The following is a 13,235-nucleotide window of genomic DNA, read 5'->3' on the forward strand; positions in this document are numbered from 1 at the left end:
TCAGTCTTTTAGCCATGGGTTTTCTTTAATTGCATCTCTTTCTCGATCTCCGTAATCAAATAACATCTCTTCTTCTTTCTTAATGTCTCTCTTAGCAATAATTGCCAGATGAGGCTGTTCGCCTGATTTACCACCAATCCAGACCACACGTGTGCGACAATTTGGTTTTCTCCGACTGTGGTTAAACAACCGCCCAAAGCTACTTGACTCGTTTGTTGCATCGATGCAAAACCTCTTTGCTTTTGAATTGAAGTAATACATATAGCAACCAACATTAGTATCAGATGCATATTTGACTTCCCTTTTTTTTGCCTCTTTCCACGTTATCAAATCCCCTACATATTCAACAATAAACTCCCCATGGACGAACTGTTTGGTGGCAATAACTCCCCTGCCTTTGTTTTCAATTTCTGCAACTTCTAGCCCGTCTTCGCGATGAGACAAAATTGCCTCAATTAAGTCATTTTCTTTTTCTTTTTCCACAACTGATTGCGTTTTCCTGGAACTTGTTCTCCTAGAACAAACATTATACTCATGAAAATTCCCCGCGTTAACCATGTTGCTTTCTTATTGAATTCTTACAAGAGTTACACACGAGCTTACTTTGCTGAGCAAATGCCGACTTATGCTTGCGTTTATTTTCAAAAATTTGCGAAATAAAAACACGATAACAAAATAACACATATCTCATTTTGGGTTAAATGTCGTCCAACGAACGCCGAATAAGTTGCCGGACTTTGTCCTGCACCTGCTTCGGCGTCTTGGACGACTGCTTGCATTTGGGCAGGTCCCCATCTGCAAGTGCAGTTTTTGCTTTTTGTATTGGTATAGTTTCCCCTTTTTCTATATACCTTTCGAAAAAGGTATTTATTTCCAGCGATTCGTCGGTCGTAAATTGTCGCCGAGATTTCTGTTAAAAAAATGTAAGTTTTTCAATTTCATAAATAATGAAGTTATTGAAAATAAACTACCGCATACACAGCTATACTAGGCACATGTTTGTGAAACTATGCACACGTTTTATGTTGGCGATACAAATGTAAAAAAAAGTTAACTAAGACCTACCACAATTGAAACTTTTTTTTCTCTCTTCGATGTGGTTTTATTGGTGTGAGAAAATCGATGTGGTTTTATTGGCTAAATTTATCAAAATACTGTTAATGTTACATAATGTTAAATATGTATATATATATATGCTATACATTGCAATATACTAAAACTTTTAGAATAGTACTCACCGAGAAACTGTAATTACTGAACGATTTCCTTTTCCTAGGGGTTGATGATTTGCTGGGGCTCTCCTATATTATTAAAAAATATAATTCCAAAATATTTTAAAACAGTAAATACTGTAAAACAAAAATTCCAAAATACTGTTAATTTTACATAATATTAAATATGTATATATATACATATATGCTATACATTGCAGTATACTAAAATTTTTAGAATAGTACTTACCGAGAAACTGTAATTACTGAACGATTTTCTTTTCCTAGGCGTTGATGATTTGCTGGGGCTCTCCTATATTATTAAAAAAACTTTTGGTATATCAAGCAAATAGTACAGTATTTTTCCTCTACTAAAATGGTTGTGGTTATTATTACGGTATGCATATATTTGATAACCACATGTTTCATTCATATATGAATTTGTCACGTAAAGTATCTGGAGTGAAAAAAACGCTATGAGTCAAACATCAGGACATATTTCGCCATATTCTAATCTGCCGATATATACTAAAATGCTTAAACTGGTACTTACCACGACACTACAATCCCTTTTTCTTTTTCTCGTCGGTGTTGCAGATGCGCCGGGGCTCTCCTATATTATTAAAAGAACTTTTGGTATATCAAGCTAATTTCTACTTTTCATCTAAATATGTGTGACTAGTACATATATATTTTATTAACCCATGCCTGATTGATGCATGCATTGGACACGTAAAGCATGTGTACTGTAGTAACATAAAATTATATCAATAAAACCATAGTTTCAATGTCCAGTCGTAACTAAATTTTAACTTACCGGCAGCATTGCAACACCTGCAACATTAGAGATGTCGATCTACAAAACAAAAATTTCAAAATAGTCCCCGATTGTTTTTTAACAGATTTTTCAGGTAATTTAGGCTACCTGGTGCAATACAATATATACCTGGTGCAGAATAATTTGAGGATCCAATCCACCTTCCACCACTGGCACCACATCCACTCCACCACATCCACCTTCCAATCCACTGCCACCTTCCTTACTTCCCTCGCTGCCACCTTCCTTCCTTCCTTCTTTTCCAACTGAACTGCACGACTGCCATTAAAAAACATAATTCATTTTTTTACTGACCACCATTTCCTCGGCGTGTGTTCACAACGAGCTTGTCTTCGACAAGTAACTGTTTCGTTGCCAAAAGTACAATGTGTTCACGAGTCATACACACAAAAGGGTTAAAATCATTATAATTATTGCGAGGAATCCAAAAGAATTCTTTAAACCAATTTTAAGTTTAGTTTAGTTGATTTGAGCGACTTACCCTTATTTCATCAATGACTTCGTAGGCTTGTTCAGCCTCAGCGTTCTGAAGTTCATTGGCATAATATGTTTCCTGGGTGGCCGAGCTGTGTGCCATGTGTTTGGCCACCAGCAGGCGCCTATCTGGTCTTTTAGATCTCACCTAATATCAAGTTTTGAATATTGAATACGTCACTGGTTGACTGTTAGGAAAATGCTGCAGCAGAATATATTAATTGTTAGCGAAATTTTGTCATTTATCTTGCTAGGTCTAATTCCAGTAAAGATCAATTACTTGTGTCGCCGAATGCTTTCTATTTGAGGTCGCGGTAAATTTTCCGCGACCTCCGGCCAACTTCCAGACCCGCTGAAGGACTTTAGCTGCGGCGGAACTTGTAAGAGCTTTTCCTTGATGAGGAAAAACTATATCACAAGCTCCGCCGTTGAACTGGACAAGGTTGTCCAGTCCGTCCTTCAGCCATCCTGGCATCACGATTGTTGCGTCGCCATACGTAGCGGATGTTTTGTGATCTCGCACCTGCATTAAGAAAATTCTTTTTTAATACTTTTCTACATGAAAGAATAATGTGGTAACTTACTCGAACAATCCATCGTTGTTTCTTTGTTTTAAATCCATGGTTCAGCTCATCAACAAGCATGTTCCGGACCGCACTCGTGCGCTGGGAGTTTTGAATAATCAGGAAAGCCATGAGGATTTCCCCATGAGCTCTCCTGATCTCCGCCCCGGGATCTTTTTCCCAGACTGCATAATTGTTGAGTAAAATGAGTTACCTTTTCAACGAAAATTTACTAATCTAAAAATATCAAACTACTGTAACTGTGATTTACGTTTTGTGGCTAGTGACGTTTTATGAAAAATTGGATTTTTCATCACTCTAGCCACTTCCTCCGGGTCCAGCGCATTCCTGCGGTCTCGTTCTCGAATGACCTGTCTCCTAAAAAAAGCAAAATTTTAAGTAATCAAGAGTGTTTAACAAACGTATATTTATTAATGTGGAAGTAGTTTTACTTGCAATAACAAAACTATTTTTCAGATACCAACACAAGTAAAGTATCCGAGAGTTGAAATGTTACATGTAGGCGGCGCTTGTAATCACCTTTTCTTTAGTGATTTTCTGTAGGAGGCCCTTCTATTTTTCAGGTTAAGGAGGGCCTCCCCCACATTGAAAGACAATGTTAATTTCTTCAGAATAGCGAAATTTAAAAAATTGGTTACTGCGTTTGAATGAGATATGAAGGTCGCCGGTTTCTTCTTTTCTTTTTGTAATTTCTAAAATACAGCAAGATGGTCTACTTCTATTTTTGAATACAAATAAATTTGCTAAGACTTTGTATATATACATTCTAAGAGTATATTACATAGTAGATTCTATCTATTGTATAACCAAAGAATATTGTATGTAACTAATCGAAATTGACATAAGGTTCTAACCTGCACGTGTTTTTTTTTATAATCTTCAATATTAAACGATTGTAAATTTTCGAATTCACAATCTTTAATTATGTTTCGTAACAAGTGTACTCTGTCCCTCGCCACACTTTCATCGTGAGCCCCTCCATCATGCCCCATTAAAAATTCGAAGAATTGTTTCATGATATCCTCCCAATTGAATGAGGAGGGGCTCTCTTGCTGTACAAAATAGCAATTACGTAAATCAATGCATAAGTTGTTTCAACTGCACAGTCAGTTTGTACTATATGTATTTAGCTAAACTTACGATTGGGAGAGTTTTTCGTCGGCGATCAAAGGATCGAGCCATCGCCTTGGCCTCGGGTTCACCAGCGTGACGATTGCCACGAAGGTGTCTCACAAGGCCAAGACGAGAAGAAAAACGACTCCGGCAATTCACAATTTGGCATTGAAATTCTCCCTCCCCTACATATGTTTGGAGGTGGATATCTCGCATATGCCTCGTAATGTTCGAGTTCATCAGTCCACACACTCTACAAAAATTATTACCACCATTATTTCGTTGGTTTGGATATGTTTGGCTTTTGTGTATTTTTATACCTAAAAGCTCAGCTTTACACTTTTTACACACTTCCATTCATACTTAAAAGCTGGCCAAAATTATAGATGAACTTACGGACACTTTTTCTTTTGTCGGGGCCGTCTCCTTTTAGGTCCACTTTCACTTGGTTCACCACTTTCACTTGGTTTTTCCCGTTCCTTATCACTATCCTTTGATCTGGAAACATTTTAATACTATTTTTGACTGTTTTCGGAAATTATTTGAGTGGTCACTTTGGGACTTTCTGTCAATTTTGGCGAAACATTGGCTACCAAGGTATGAATCGAAAATTCTCCAACTATATTTTAACTGTGCAATAGAAAGGGCAAGTACATAAGCTACTAGACTATATTTTTTCGTTAGTTCGATGAAACTAATTTGTTCACTTTTTTCCATGCCATATCAGACCTTTCCAAAATTTTCCGAATAAAGGAAATGAACGTAAAGCTCGTACGAAACAAACAATGCTACATGCGGGTAGAAACGTTCCGAAAATACTTTTCATACAGATGCCAGTCCCTATGTTCATATCTATTGCTAGACCTTCAGAAACTATTTAAGTATTACACAAGAAAACAAAGCAACTACTTACTCTCTCAAGACACCTTGGCCTCCAAGCACAACTTTCTTTAACGATCTGCAAGTATTTTGTGAAACAAATTTTAAATGATACGCTTTGAGAGTGGACGCGTTAATTATAGTGTTTAAAAAAGCTTTACTTACCCAGCAGGGTTAATCGCCTCGTTTGCGCAGTTCTTTACAAACGCTCTGAAAAAGTACAAGCGCTAGAATTTCCTGTTACAATTTGATAAATACAGCTTAGCATACCTGGCTCCTGTTTGAATTGCAAGCCTTTCGGCTTCGCTTATGCCAGGTACTGGCGGGATTTCCACCCCGCTTTCACAGACGAAGTCGTACGGATCGTGTTCGCTTCAAAAAAAAATTGGTCTTCATTTAGAAGATAGGAACGTAAAAATGATGTTGCCAAAGTAATTTATCTTACGTTATTTTCTGTGCCTCCAAAGCTTGCTGATACATAACTTTCTTCCGGTTTTCAATGAACCCCACTCCTGGGGGGCTCACTCCATCACTCACACGCAACATCTTCCTTCGCTTTATTTTCTAATTTGAAAATTAAATTGAACTTAAGAAGCAGTAAGATTAAATAGTTTTCTACCGCAGACTAATTCAAATCTCCTCGGTCTGATGCAACTTAATTCGAATAAAAAAAGATATGCTTACTACAATCTTCCTTAATTGTGAATCAGAAGATTCCGAATCGCCACTCTCGGAATCTTCTGGCTGGTAGTCCCTATCGGAAACGCTGTCATCACTATATTTTTCATCCTGCAGAAAAATGTTCTACCGTTTTATTTGATTGAGTTTAGCGGATGCTGTTTAACCCGCTGAGATAAGTGTATTAAAGCACAACCGACACAAGCTAACAAGTGTAAATCTATGGACTGAAATTTCACTGGTCGAATCATATGAATTAGTGGTAACAACATGACGAATATCAAAATGCAAAATTATGCGGCAATTCAGCTTACTTCGCTCATGCTTAAACCCGTTTCAACTGATCCCGATTCCCGCACCAACTCTTTATCGCCTCTCTCTTCTTCCTGCAGAGATAAGATTTAACCGGTGAGTTTTATTTTTGCCAGTAAAGTTGAAATTTGTTTGTTATTTTATCGATAAATGCAACCAACAGCAGCTAACAAGTCTAAATCTATGGATCGTAACAACTTGAAGAATATCCAAATGCAAAATTGTGTCGCAATTCAGCTTACTTCGCTCATGCTTAAACACGTCTCAACTGATCCCGATTCCCGCACCAACTCTTTATCGCCTCCCTCTTCTTCCTGCAGAGATAAGATTTAACCGGTGAGTTTTATTTTTGCCAGTAAAGTTGAAATTTGTTTGTTATTTTATCGATAAATGCAACCAACAGCAGCTAACAAGTCTAAATCTATGGATCGTAACAACTTGAAGAATATCCAAATGCAAAATTGTGTCGCAATTCAGCTTACTTCGCTCATGCTTAAACACGTCTCAACTGATCCCGATTCCCGCACCAACTCTTTATCGCCTCCCTCTTCTTCCTGCAGAGATAAGATTTAACCGGTGAGTGTTATTTTTGCCAGTAAATTTGAAATTGTTAGTGTTATTTTATCCATAAATGCAACCAACACAAGCTAGCAAGTCTAAATCTTTGGATCGTAACAACAAGAAGAAAATCAAAATGCAAAATTATGCGGCAATTCAGCTTACTTCGCTCATGCTTAAACCCGTTTCAACTGATCCCGATTCCCGCACCAACTCTTTATCGCCTCCCTCTTCTTCCTGCAGAGATAAGATTTAACCGGTGAGTGTTATTTTTGCCAATAAAGTTGACATTTGTTTGTTATTTTATCGATAAATGCAACCAACAGCAGCTAACAAGTCTAAATCTATGGACCGTAACAACAAGAAGAAAATCAAAATGCAAAATTGTGTCGCAAGTCAGCTTACTTCGCTCATGCTTAAACCCGTTTCAACTGATCCCGATTCCCGCACCAACTCTTTATCGCCTCTCTCTTCTTCCTGCAGAAATAAGATTTAACCGGTGAGTGTTATTTTTGTCAGTAAAGTTGACATTTGTTTGTTATTTTATCGATAAATGCAACCAACAGCAGCTAACAAGTCTAAATCTATGGACCGTAACAACAAGAAGAAAATCAAAATGCAAAATTGTGTCGCAAGTCAGCTTACTTCGCTCATGCTTAAACCCGTTTCAACTGATCCCGATTCCCGCACCAACTCTTTATCGCCTCTCTCTTCTTCCTGCAGAGATAAGATTTAACCGGTGAGTGTTATTTTTGTCAGTAAAGTTGACATTTGTTTGTTATTTTATCGATACATGCAACCAACAGCAGCTAACAAGTCTAAATCTATGGACTGAAACAGCACAGGTCGACACATATCAATTAGTCGTAATAACACGAAGAATATCAAAATGCAAAACATTTGTCAAAATCTAACTTATGTACCGAGTTCAAATGGTCGCAAACTCAACGATTAAACGAACATTAAAAGTGAATACTCCGGTCCTTCCGTTACTGCAATCTAATTGGCATAGGTAACCATTTGTCAAAAACCAACTTATGGACCGAGTTCAAATGGTCGCAAACTCAACGATTAAACGAACATTAAAAGTGAATACTCCATTCCTTCCGTTACTGCAGTCTAATTGTCATAGGTAACCATTTTTCAAAAACCAACTTATGTACCCAGTTCAAATGGTCGCAAACTCAACGATTAAACGAACATTAAAAGTGAATACTCCGGTCCTTCCGTTACTGCAGTCTAATTGTCATAGGTAACCATTTGTCAAAAACCAACTTATGGACCGAGTTCAAATGGTCGCAAACTCAACGATTAAACGAACATTAAAAGTGAATACTCCGGTCCTTCCGTTATTGCAATTGAGTCTTAACATAAATATTAAAACTATTTTGAAACTGGACGCTTTTTAGAAAGAAAACGAAAATTACAAAGAATTAGCTTCATTTTCGTGACGTCAAATGTAACCATTTGTCAAAAGGGAATGTACTTTATGTGGGCGATGCTTCCGTTTCAATAAATTTGCCAGTAAAGTTGATATTGTCTTAGTTATTTTATCTATTAATGCAACCAATACGATGCTCCCTCAACCGGATGCCAGAATGCTTTGCGGCTGATGCCATTTACTTGGAATCAGTGGATATATACTTACTACGTTCTTCCTTAATCCTACCTCTTTCTCTTCTCTCCGATTCATTTCCGCACCACTCTCTTCTCCTAGAAACGAATAGGAAATTCTTTAAAACACGTACCTGGTTACATAAGTACGCAAAAGGTTACACAAGCTAGTGTACATTACCTGATCTCACAAAGTCAGACATCCCGAAGTCGGTCATTTCGCTCATATTTATTTTCTTTGATTTGTTTACTGATAATACCTGCAGAAATTAACTGACATGTTTACTTTGGCCTCTTTTTAGCGAATTAGGAAGCATTATACTCTACATGTCTTTGTGCTCTATCTGATCAACGACTATGGCTAACTTGAAAATAGCATAAAAATAGTCTTAACATAGTCATAACACAACATAGTCTTTTGAGTTTACAGCAGGACCCATGTTGATCAATTTACGTCGTGCATTTTTTGCGTTCTGTAAACTTCCATTCACCATTACCACGCAATCCGCGGGTTGGCGTGCTGCAGAAACTGCAAACTCTAACTATATTATTTTTGCGACCTTGTTTCCGCACATTACCTTCGCTTTCCAGATGGTCTATTCTGTGCTGGGTTACCTACTGGCTCACCTACTTGGTTACTTACTAGATTGCCTAATGCTTTGCCTACTCTACAGTTTGTAACCTCGCCCTGCTAATAACGTATGAAACAGCCAAAAAGGTATTAGGCATACTCAATGTTTTTATTTTTAATTATCCTTATTATTTTATGGAAACGTTATAAAGCTCTTACTCTTACAGCTGTAACCTTCTGCCTGCTCTTACTCTTACTGCTGTTACAACCCACACGTTGTGAAAAGACTGCCATGTGCGTTTTCACTCCTATATATAGAAATTTTGAAAGTGGCAAATGTATACGGACAAACTGTGTCTATGACGTCATAAACTCAACATAACGGTTTTATCTAAATGAGGGAAACAATGAATTTAAAAAATAAAGTGCCCATCACGGAACCTAATCATTTTCGAATTTTGGAGAAGTGTTTATTGCAGTGCGAACAATACAAAAATAAATAAAATAAAACCGACAAAAAGGTGAACACGTGTCATTAAATTGGTAACGATGTCAACGACGCAAGGTACGTGTTTTAAAGAATTTGCTATTCATTTCTAGGAGAAGAGAGTGGTGCGGAAATGAATCGAGTAGAAGAGAAAGAGGTAAGATTAAGGAAGGACGTAGTAAGTATATATCCACTGATTCCAATTTAATGGCATCAGCCTCAAAGCATTCTGGCATCCGGTTGAGGGAGCATCGTAATGGCTGCATTTATCGATAAAATAACTAAGACAGTATCAACTTTATTGGTAAATTTATTGAAACGGAAGCATCGCCCACATAAAGTACATTCCCTTTTGACAAATGGTTACATTTGACGTCACGAAAATGAAGTTAATTCTTTGTAATATTCGTTTTCTTTCCGATAAAGCTCCAGTTTCAAAATGGTTTTAATATTTATGCAAAGACAATTAGATTGCAGCAACAGAAGAACCGATATATTCACTTTTAAAAATTCACTTTTCGTTTGGCATCTCAAGGTCCGCTATACGAGAAACTTGTGGTTTATCGAAATAAAAATATCGTCATCATAAACTGCAATAATTTGTTTATTTCACAGTCTATCGTAACAAAAATTGGTACCAACTTTGCCAGCACAACGGTCCCAAGTTCTGTTAACTTTCACGTCTTTACTGTTAGAAATAAGGATTTTGTTGCTACTTTAACTTTTCAGGGCAAGTTTAAGACTTTTTCGTTGCCATTTGTCAATTGCAATGTATTTTATATTTGCTTGGGAATTCCTTTCAAATAATAATATACCTGTCGGCAACAACCTAGGTTACAAAGTTGTATATACTCGGAAGTGTATTTTTCAATTAACTTTGCCAGAAAAGCCAAATAGAAATGTTTTCAAATTTCTACCAATGTCTACATATCGAAACCAGAGCAAAATAAAAAGGTTTAGTTCGTAAGCTTTGCTAATATTGCAAACATAACAGCACGTTTTGTAACTGAAAGTTTCTAATTTTTCCGTAAATTTTGCAATTAAATTTCCGCGTTTTTTAGCTTAACACAAAAAGACTAAGCCTTAATCTTTCAGGTGAGTGGAAGGATAAAGCAGCCTCAGTCGCTTGCCAATTTTGATTGCTCTCGTGGAACAGGTTTACGAAGTAATTGATATATAATCGTTGGGATTGCGACCATTTTAAATGCGTGGATTAATTACTTTTTGACAAATGGTTACTTATGACGTCACGAAAATTTAGTTAATCCCTTATAGTTTTCATTTTCTGTCCGAAAAGGTCCCAGTTTCGAAATTGTTTTAATATTTATGCACAGACATTTAGATAGCAGCAGCAGAAGAACCGAAATAATCACTTTTAAAAATAAACTTTTCGTTTGGCATCTCAAGGTCCGCCATACGAGAAACTTGTGGATGTTCTCGAAATAAAAGCCTAGCCAACATAAACTGCAATAATTCGTTTATTTCACAGTCTATCGTAACACAACTTGGCACAAACGTTGCCGGGACAACAATCACGATTTTTGTTAACTTTCATGTCTTTACTTTTAAAAATAACGATTCCGTGGTAAGTTTAACTTTACGGGTCCGGATTAGGACTTTTTCGTTGCCAATTGTCAATTGCAATGTATTTTTAATTTGCTTCACATTTTCTTAAAAATAATAAAATACCTGTCCGCTACAAGCTTCGTTACAAAGTTTTATATTCTCGGAATAGCAATTTTCAATTAACTTTGTCAGAAAAGTCAATTAGAAATATTTTCAAATATCTGCCAATGACTACATAACGAAATAAACTAGAGCAAAATAAAAAGGTTTAGTTCGTAAACTTTCTGCCTGTTGTAAACATAATCCCACGTTTGGTAACTGGAAGTTTTTAATTTTTCCGTAAAATTTGCAACAAAATTTCCGTGTTTTATAGCTTAATACAAATAGACTAAGCCTTTATCTTGCAGGTGAGTGGAAGGATAAAGCAGCCTCAGTCGCTTGCCAATTATTAATGCTCTCGTGGAACAGGTTTACGAAATAATTGAAATATAATCGTTGGGATTGCGACCATTTTTAATCTGCTGAATACTTGCTTTTTGACAAATGGTTACTTATGACGTCACGAAAATTTAGTTAATCCTTAATAATTTTCGATTTCTGTCCGAAAAGGTCCCAGTTTCGAAATGGTTTTAATATTTATGCACAGACAATTAGATAGCAGCAGCAGAAGAACCGAAATGATCACTTTTAAAAATTCACTTTTCGTTTGGCATCTCAAGGTCCGCCATACGAGAAACTTGTGGATTTTCTCGCAATAAAAGCCTAGCCAACATAAACTGCAATAATTCGTTTATTTCACAGTCTATCGTAACACAACTTGGCACAAACGTTGCCGGGACAACAATCACGATTTTTGTTAACTTTCACGTCTTTACTGTTAAAAATAACGATTTCGTGGTAAGTTTAACTTTCCGGGTCAGGATTAAGACTTTTTCGTTGCCAATTGTCAATTGCAATGTATTTTTAATTTGCTTTGGAATTTCTTGTAAATAATAAATTACCTGTCTGCTACAAGCTGCGTTACAAAGTTGTATAATCTCGGAATAGCAATTTTCAATTAATTTTGTCAGAAAAGTCAATTAGAAATTTTTTCAAATTTCTGACAATGACTACATAACGAAATAAACTAGAGCAAAATAAAAAGGTTTAGTTCGTAAACTTTGCTACTGTTGCAAACATAAGCGCACGTTTGGTAACTGGAAGTTTTTAATTTTTCCGTAAATTTTGCAACAAAATTTCCGCGTTTTTTAGCTTAATACAAATAGACTAAGCCTTTATCTTGCAGGTGAGTGGAAGGATAAAGCAACCTCAGTCGCTTGCCAATTATTAATGCTCTCGTGGAACAGGTTTACGAAATAATTGAAATATAATCGTTGGGATTGCGACCATTTTTAATCTGCTGAATACTTGCTTTTTGACAAATGGTTACTTATGACGTCACGAAAATTTAGTTAATCCTTAATAATTTTCGATTTCTGTCCGAAAAGGTCCCAGTTTCGAAATGGTTTTAATATTTATGCACAGACAATTAGATAGCAGCAGCAGAAGAACCGAAATGATCACTTTTAAAAATTCACTTTTCGTTTGGCATCTCAAGGTCCGCCATACGAGAAACTTGTGGATTTTCTCGCAATAAAAGCCTAGCCAACATAAACTGCAATAATTCGTTTATTTCACAGTCTATCGTAACACAACTTGGCACAAACGTTGCCGGGACAACAATCACGATTTTTGTTAACTTTCACGTCTTAACTGTTAAAAATAACGATTTCGTGGTAAGTTTAACTTTCCGGGTCAGGATTAAGACTTTTTCGTTGCCAATTGTCAATTGCAATGTATTTTAAATTTGCTTTGGAATTTCTTGTAAATAATAAATTACCTGTCTGCTACAAGCTGCGTTACAAAGTTGTATATTCTCGGAATAGCAATTTTCAATTAATTTTGTCAGAAAAGTCAATTAGAAATTTTTTCAAATTTCTGACAATGACTACATAACGAAATAAACTAGAGCAAAATAAAAAGGTTTAGTTCGTAAACTTTGCTACTGTTGCAAACATAAGCGCACGTTTGGTAACTGGAAGTTTTTAATTTTTCCGTAAATTTTGCAACAAAATTTCCGCGTTTTTTAGCTTAATACAAATAGACTAAGCCTTTATCTTGCAGGTGAGTGGAAGGATAAAGCAGCCTCATTCGCTTGCCAATTTTTAATCCTCTCGTGGAACAGGTTTACGAAATAATTGAAATATAATCGTTGGGATTGCGACCATTTTTAATCTGCTGAATACTTTCTTTTTGACAAATGGTTACTTATGACGTCACGAAAATTTAGTTAATCCTCTATAAGTTTTGA

General features: G+C 36.3%; 1 protein-coding gene across 1 annotated transcript; it reads right to left on the minus strand.

Annotated features, from left to right (window-relative positions):
- On the minus strand, positions 1-8,479 carry LOC143458742 (uncharacterized). The gene is made up of 29 exons (XM_076955593.1): positions 8,443-8,479; positions 8,296-8,360; positions 7,293-7,364; positions 7,053-7,124; positions 6,813-6,884; positions 6,572-6,643; positions 6,332-6,403; positions 6,092-6,163; positions 5,784-5,888; positions 5,545-5,663; positions 5,370-5,471; positions 5,265-5,309; positions 5,134-5,178; positions 4,617-4,718; positions 4,248-4,473; positions 3,962-4,159; positions 3,627-3,799; positions 3,358-3,464; positions 3,108-3,271; positions 2,804-3,046; positions 2,531-2,671; positions 2,158-2,307; positions 2,029-2,067; positions 1,765-1,824; positions 1,462-1,524; positions 1,239-1,301; positions 1,066-1,137; positions 852-910; positions 1-514 (listed from the first exon to the last, which is right to left on the minus strand). Exons 1-29 carry the CDS (start codon positions 8,477-8,479, stop codon positions 1-3), a joined length of 3,324 nt encoding a protein of 1,107 aa, XP_076811708.1.
- Between the last annotated feature and the right edge of the window lie 4,756 nt (positions 8,480-13,235).

This window comes from Clavelina lepadiformis, chromosome 5, assembly GCF_947623445.1.
Source record: "Clavelina lepadiformis chromosome 5, kaClaLepa1.1, whole genome shotgun sequence".
NCBI classification, from domain to species: domain Eukaryota; kingdom Metazoa; phylum Chordata; class Ascidiacea; order Aplousobranchia; family Clavelinidae; genus Clavelina; species Clavelina lepadiformis.

What these genes read in the sequence shown, in the direction of transcription:
- LOC143458742 (XM_076955593.1), bottom strand. Translation starts at nt 8,479, where the DNA reads ATGACCGACTTCGGGATGTCTGACTTTGTGAGATCAG. An exon ending in TCAGTAATTACAGTTTCTCG is followed by an intron (nt 1,302 to 1,461) that starts GTAAGTACTATT and finishes TTAATAATATAG; the next exon opens with GAGAGCCCCAGCAAATCATC. An exon ending in ATAAATACCTTTTTCGAAAG is followed by an intron (nt 515 to 851) that starts GTATATAGAAAA and finishes TGTTTGTTCTAG; the next exon opens with GAGAACAAGTTCCAGGAAAA.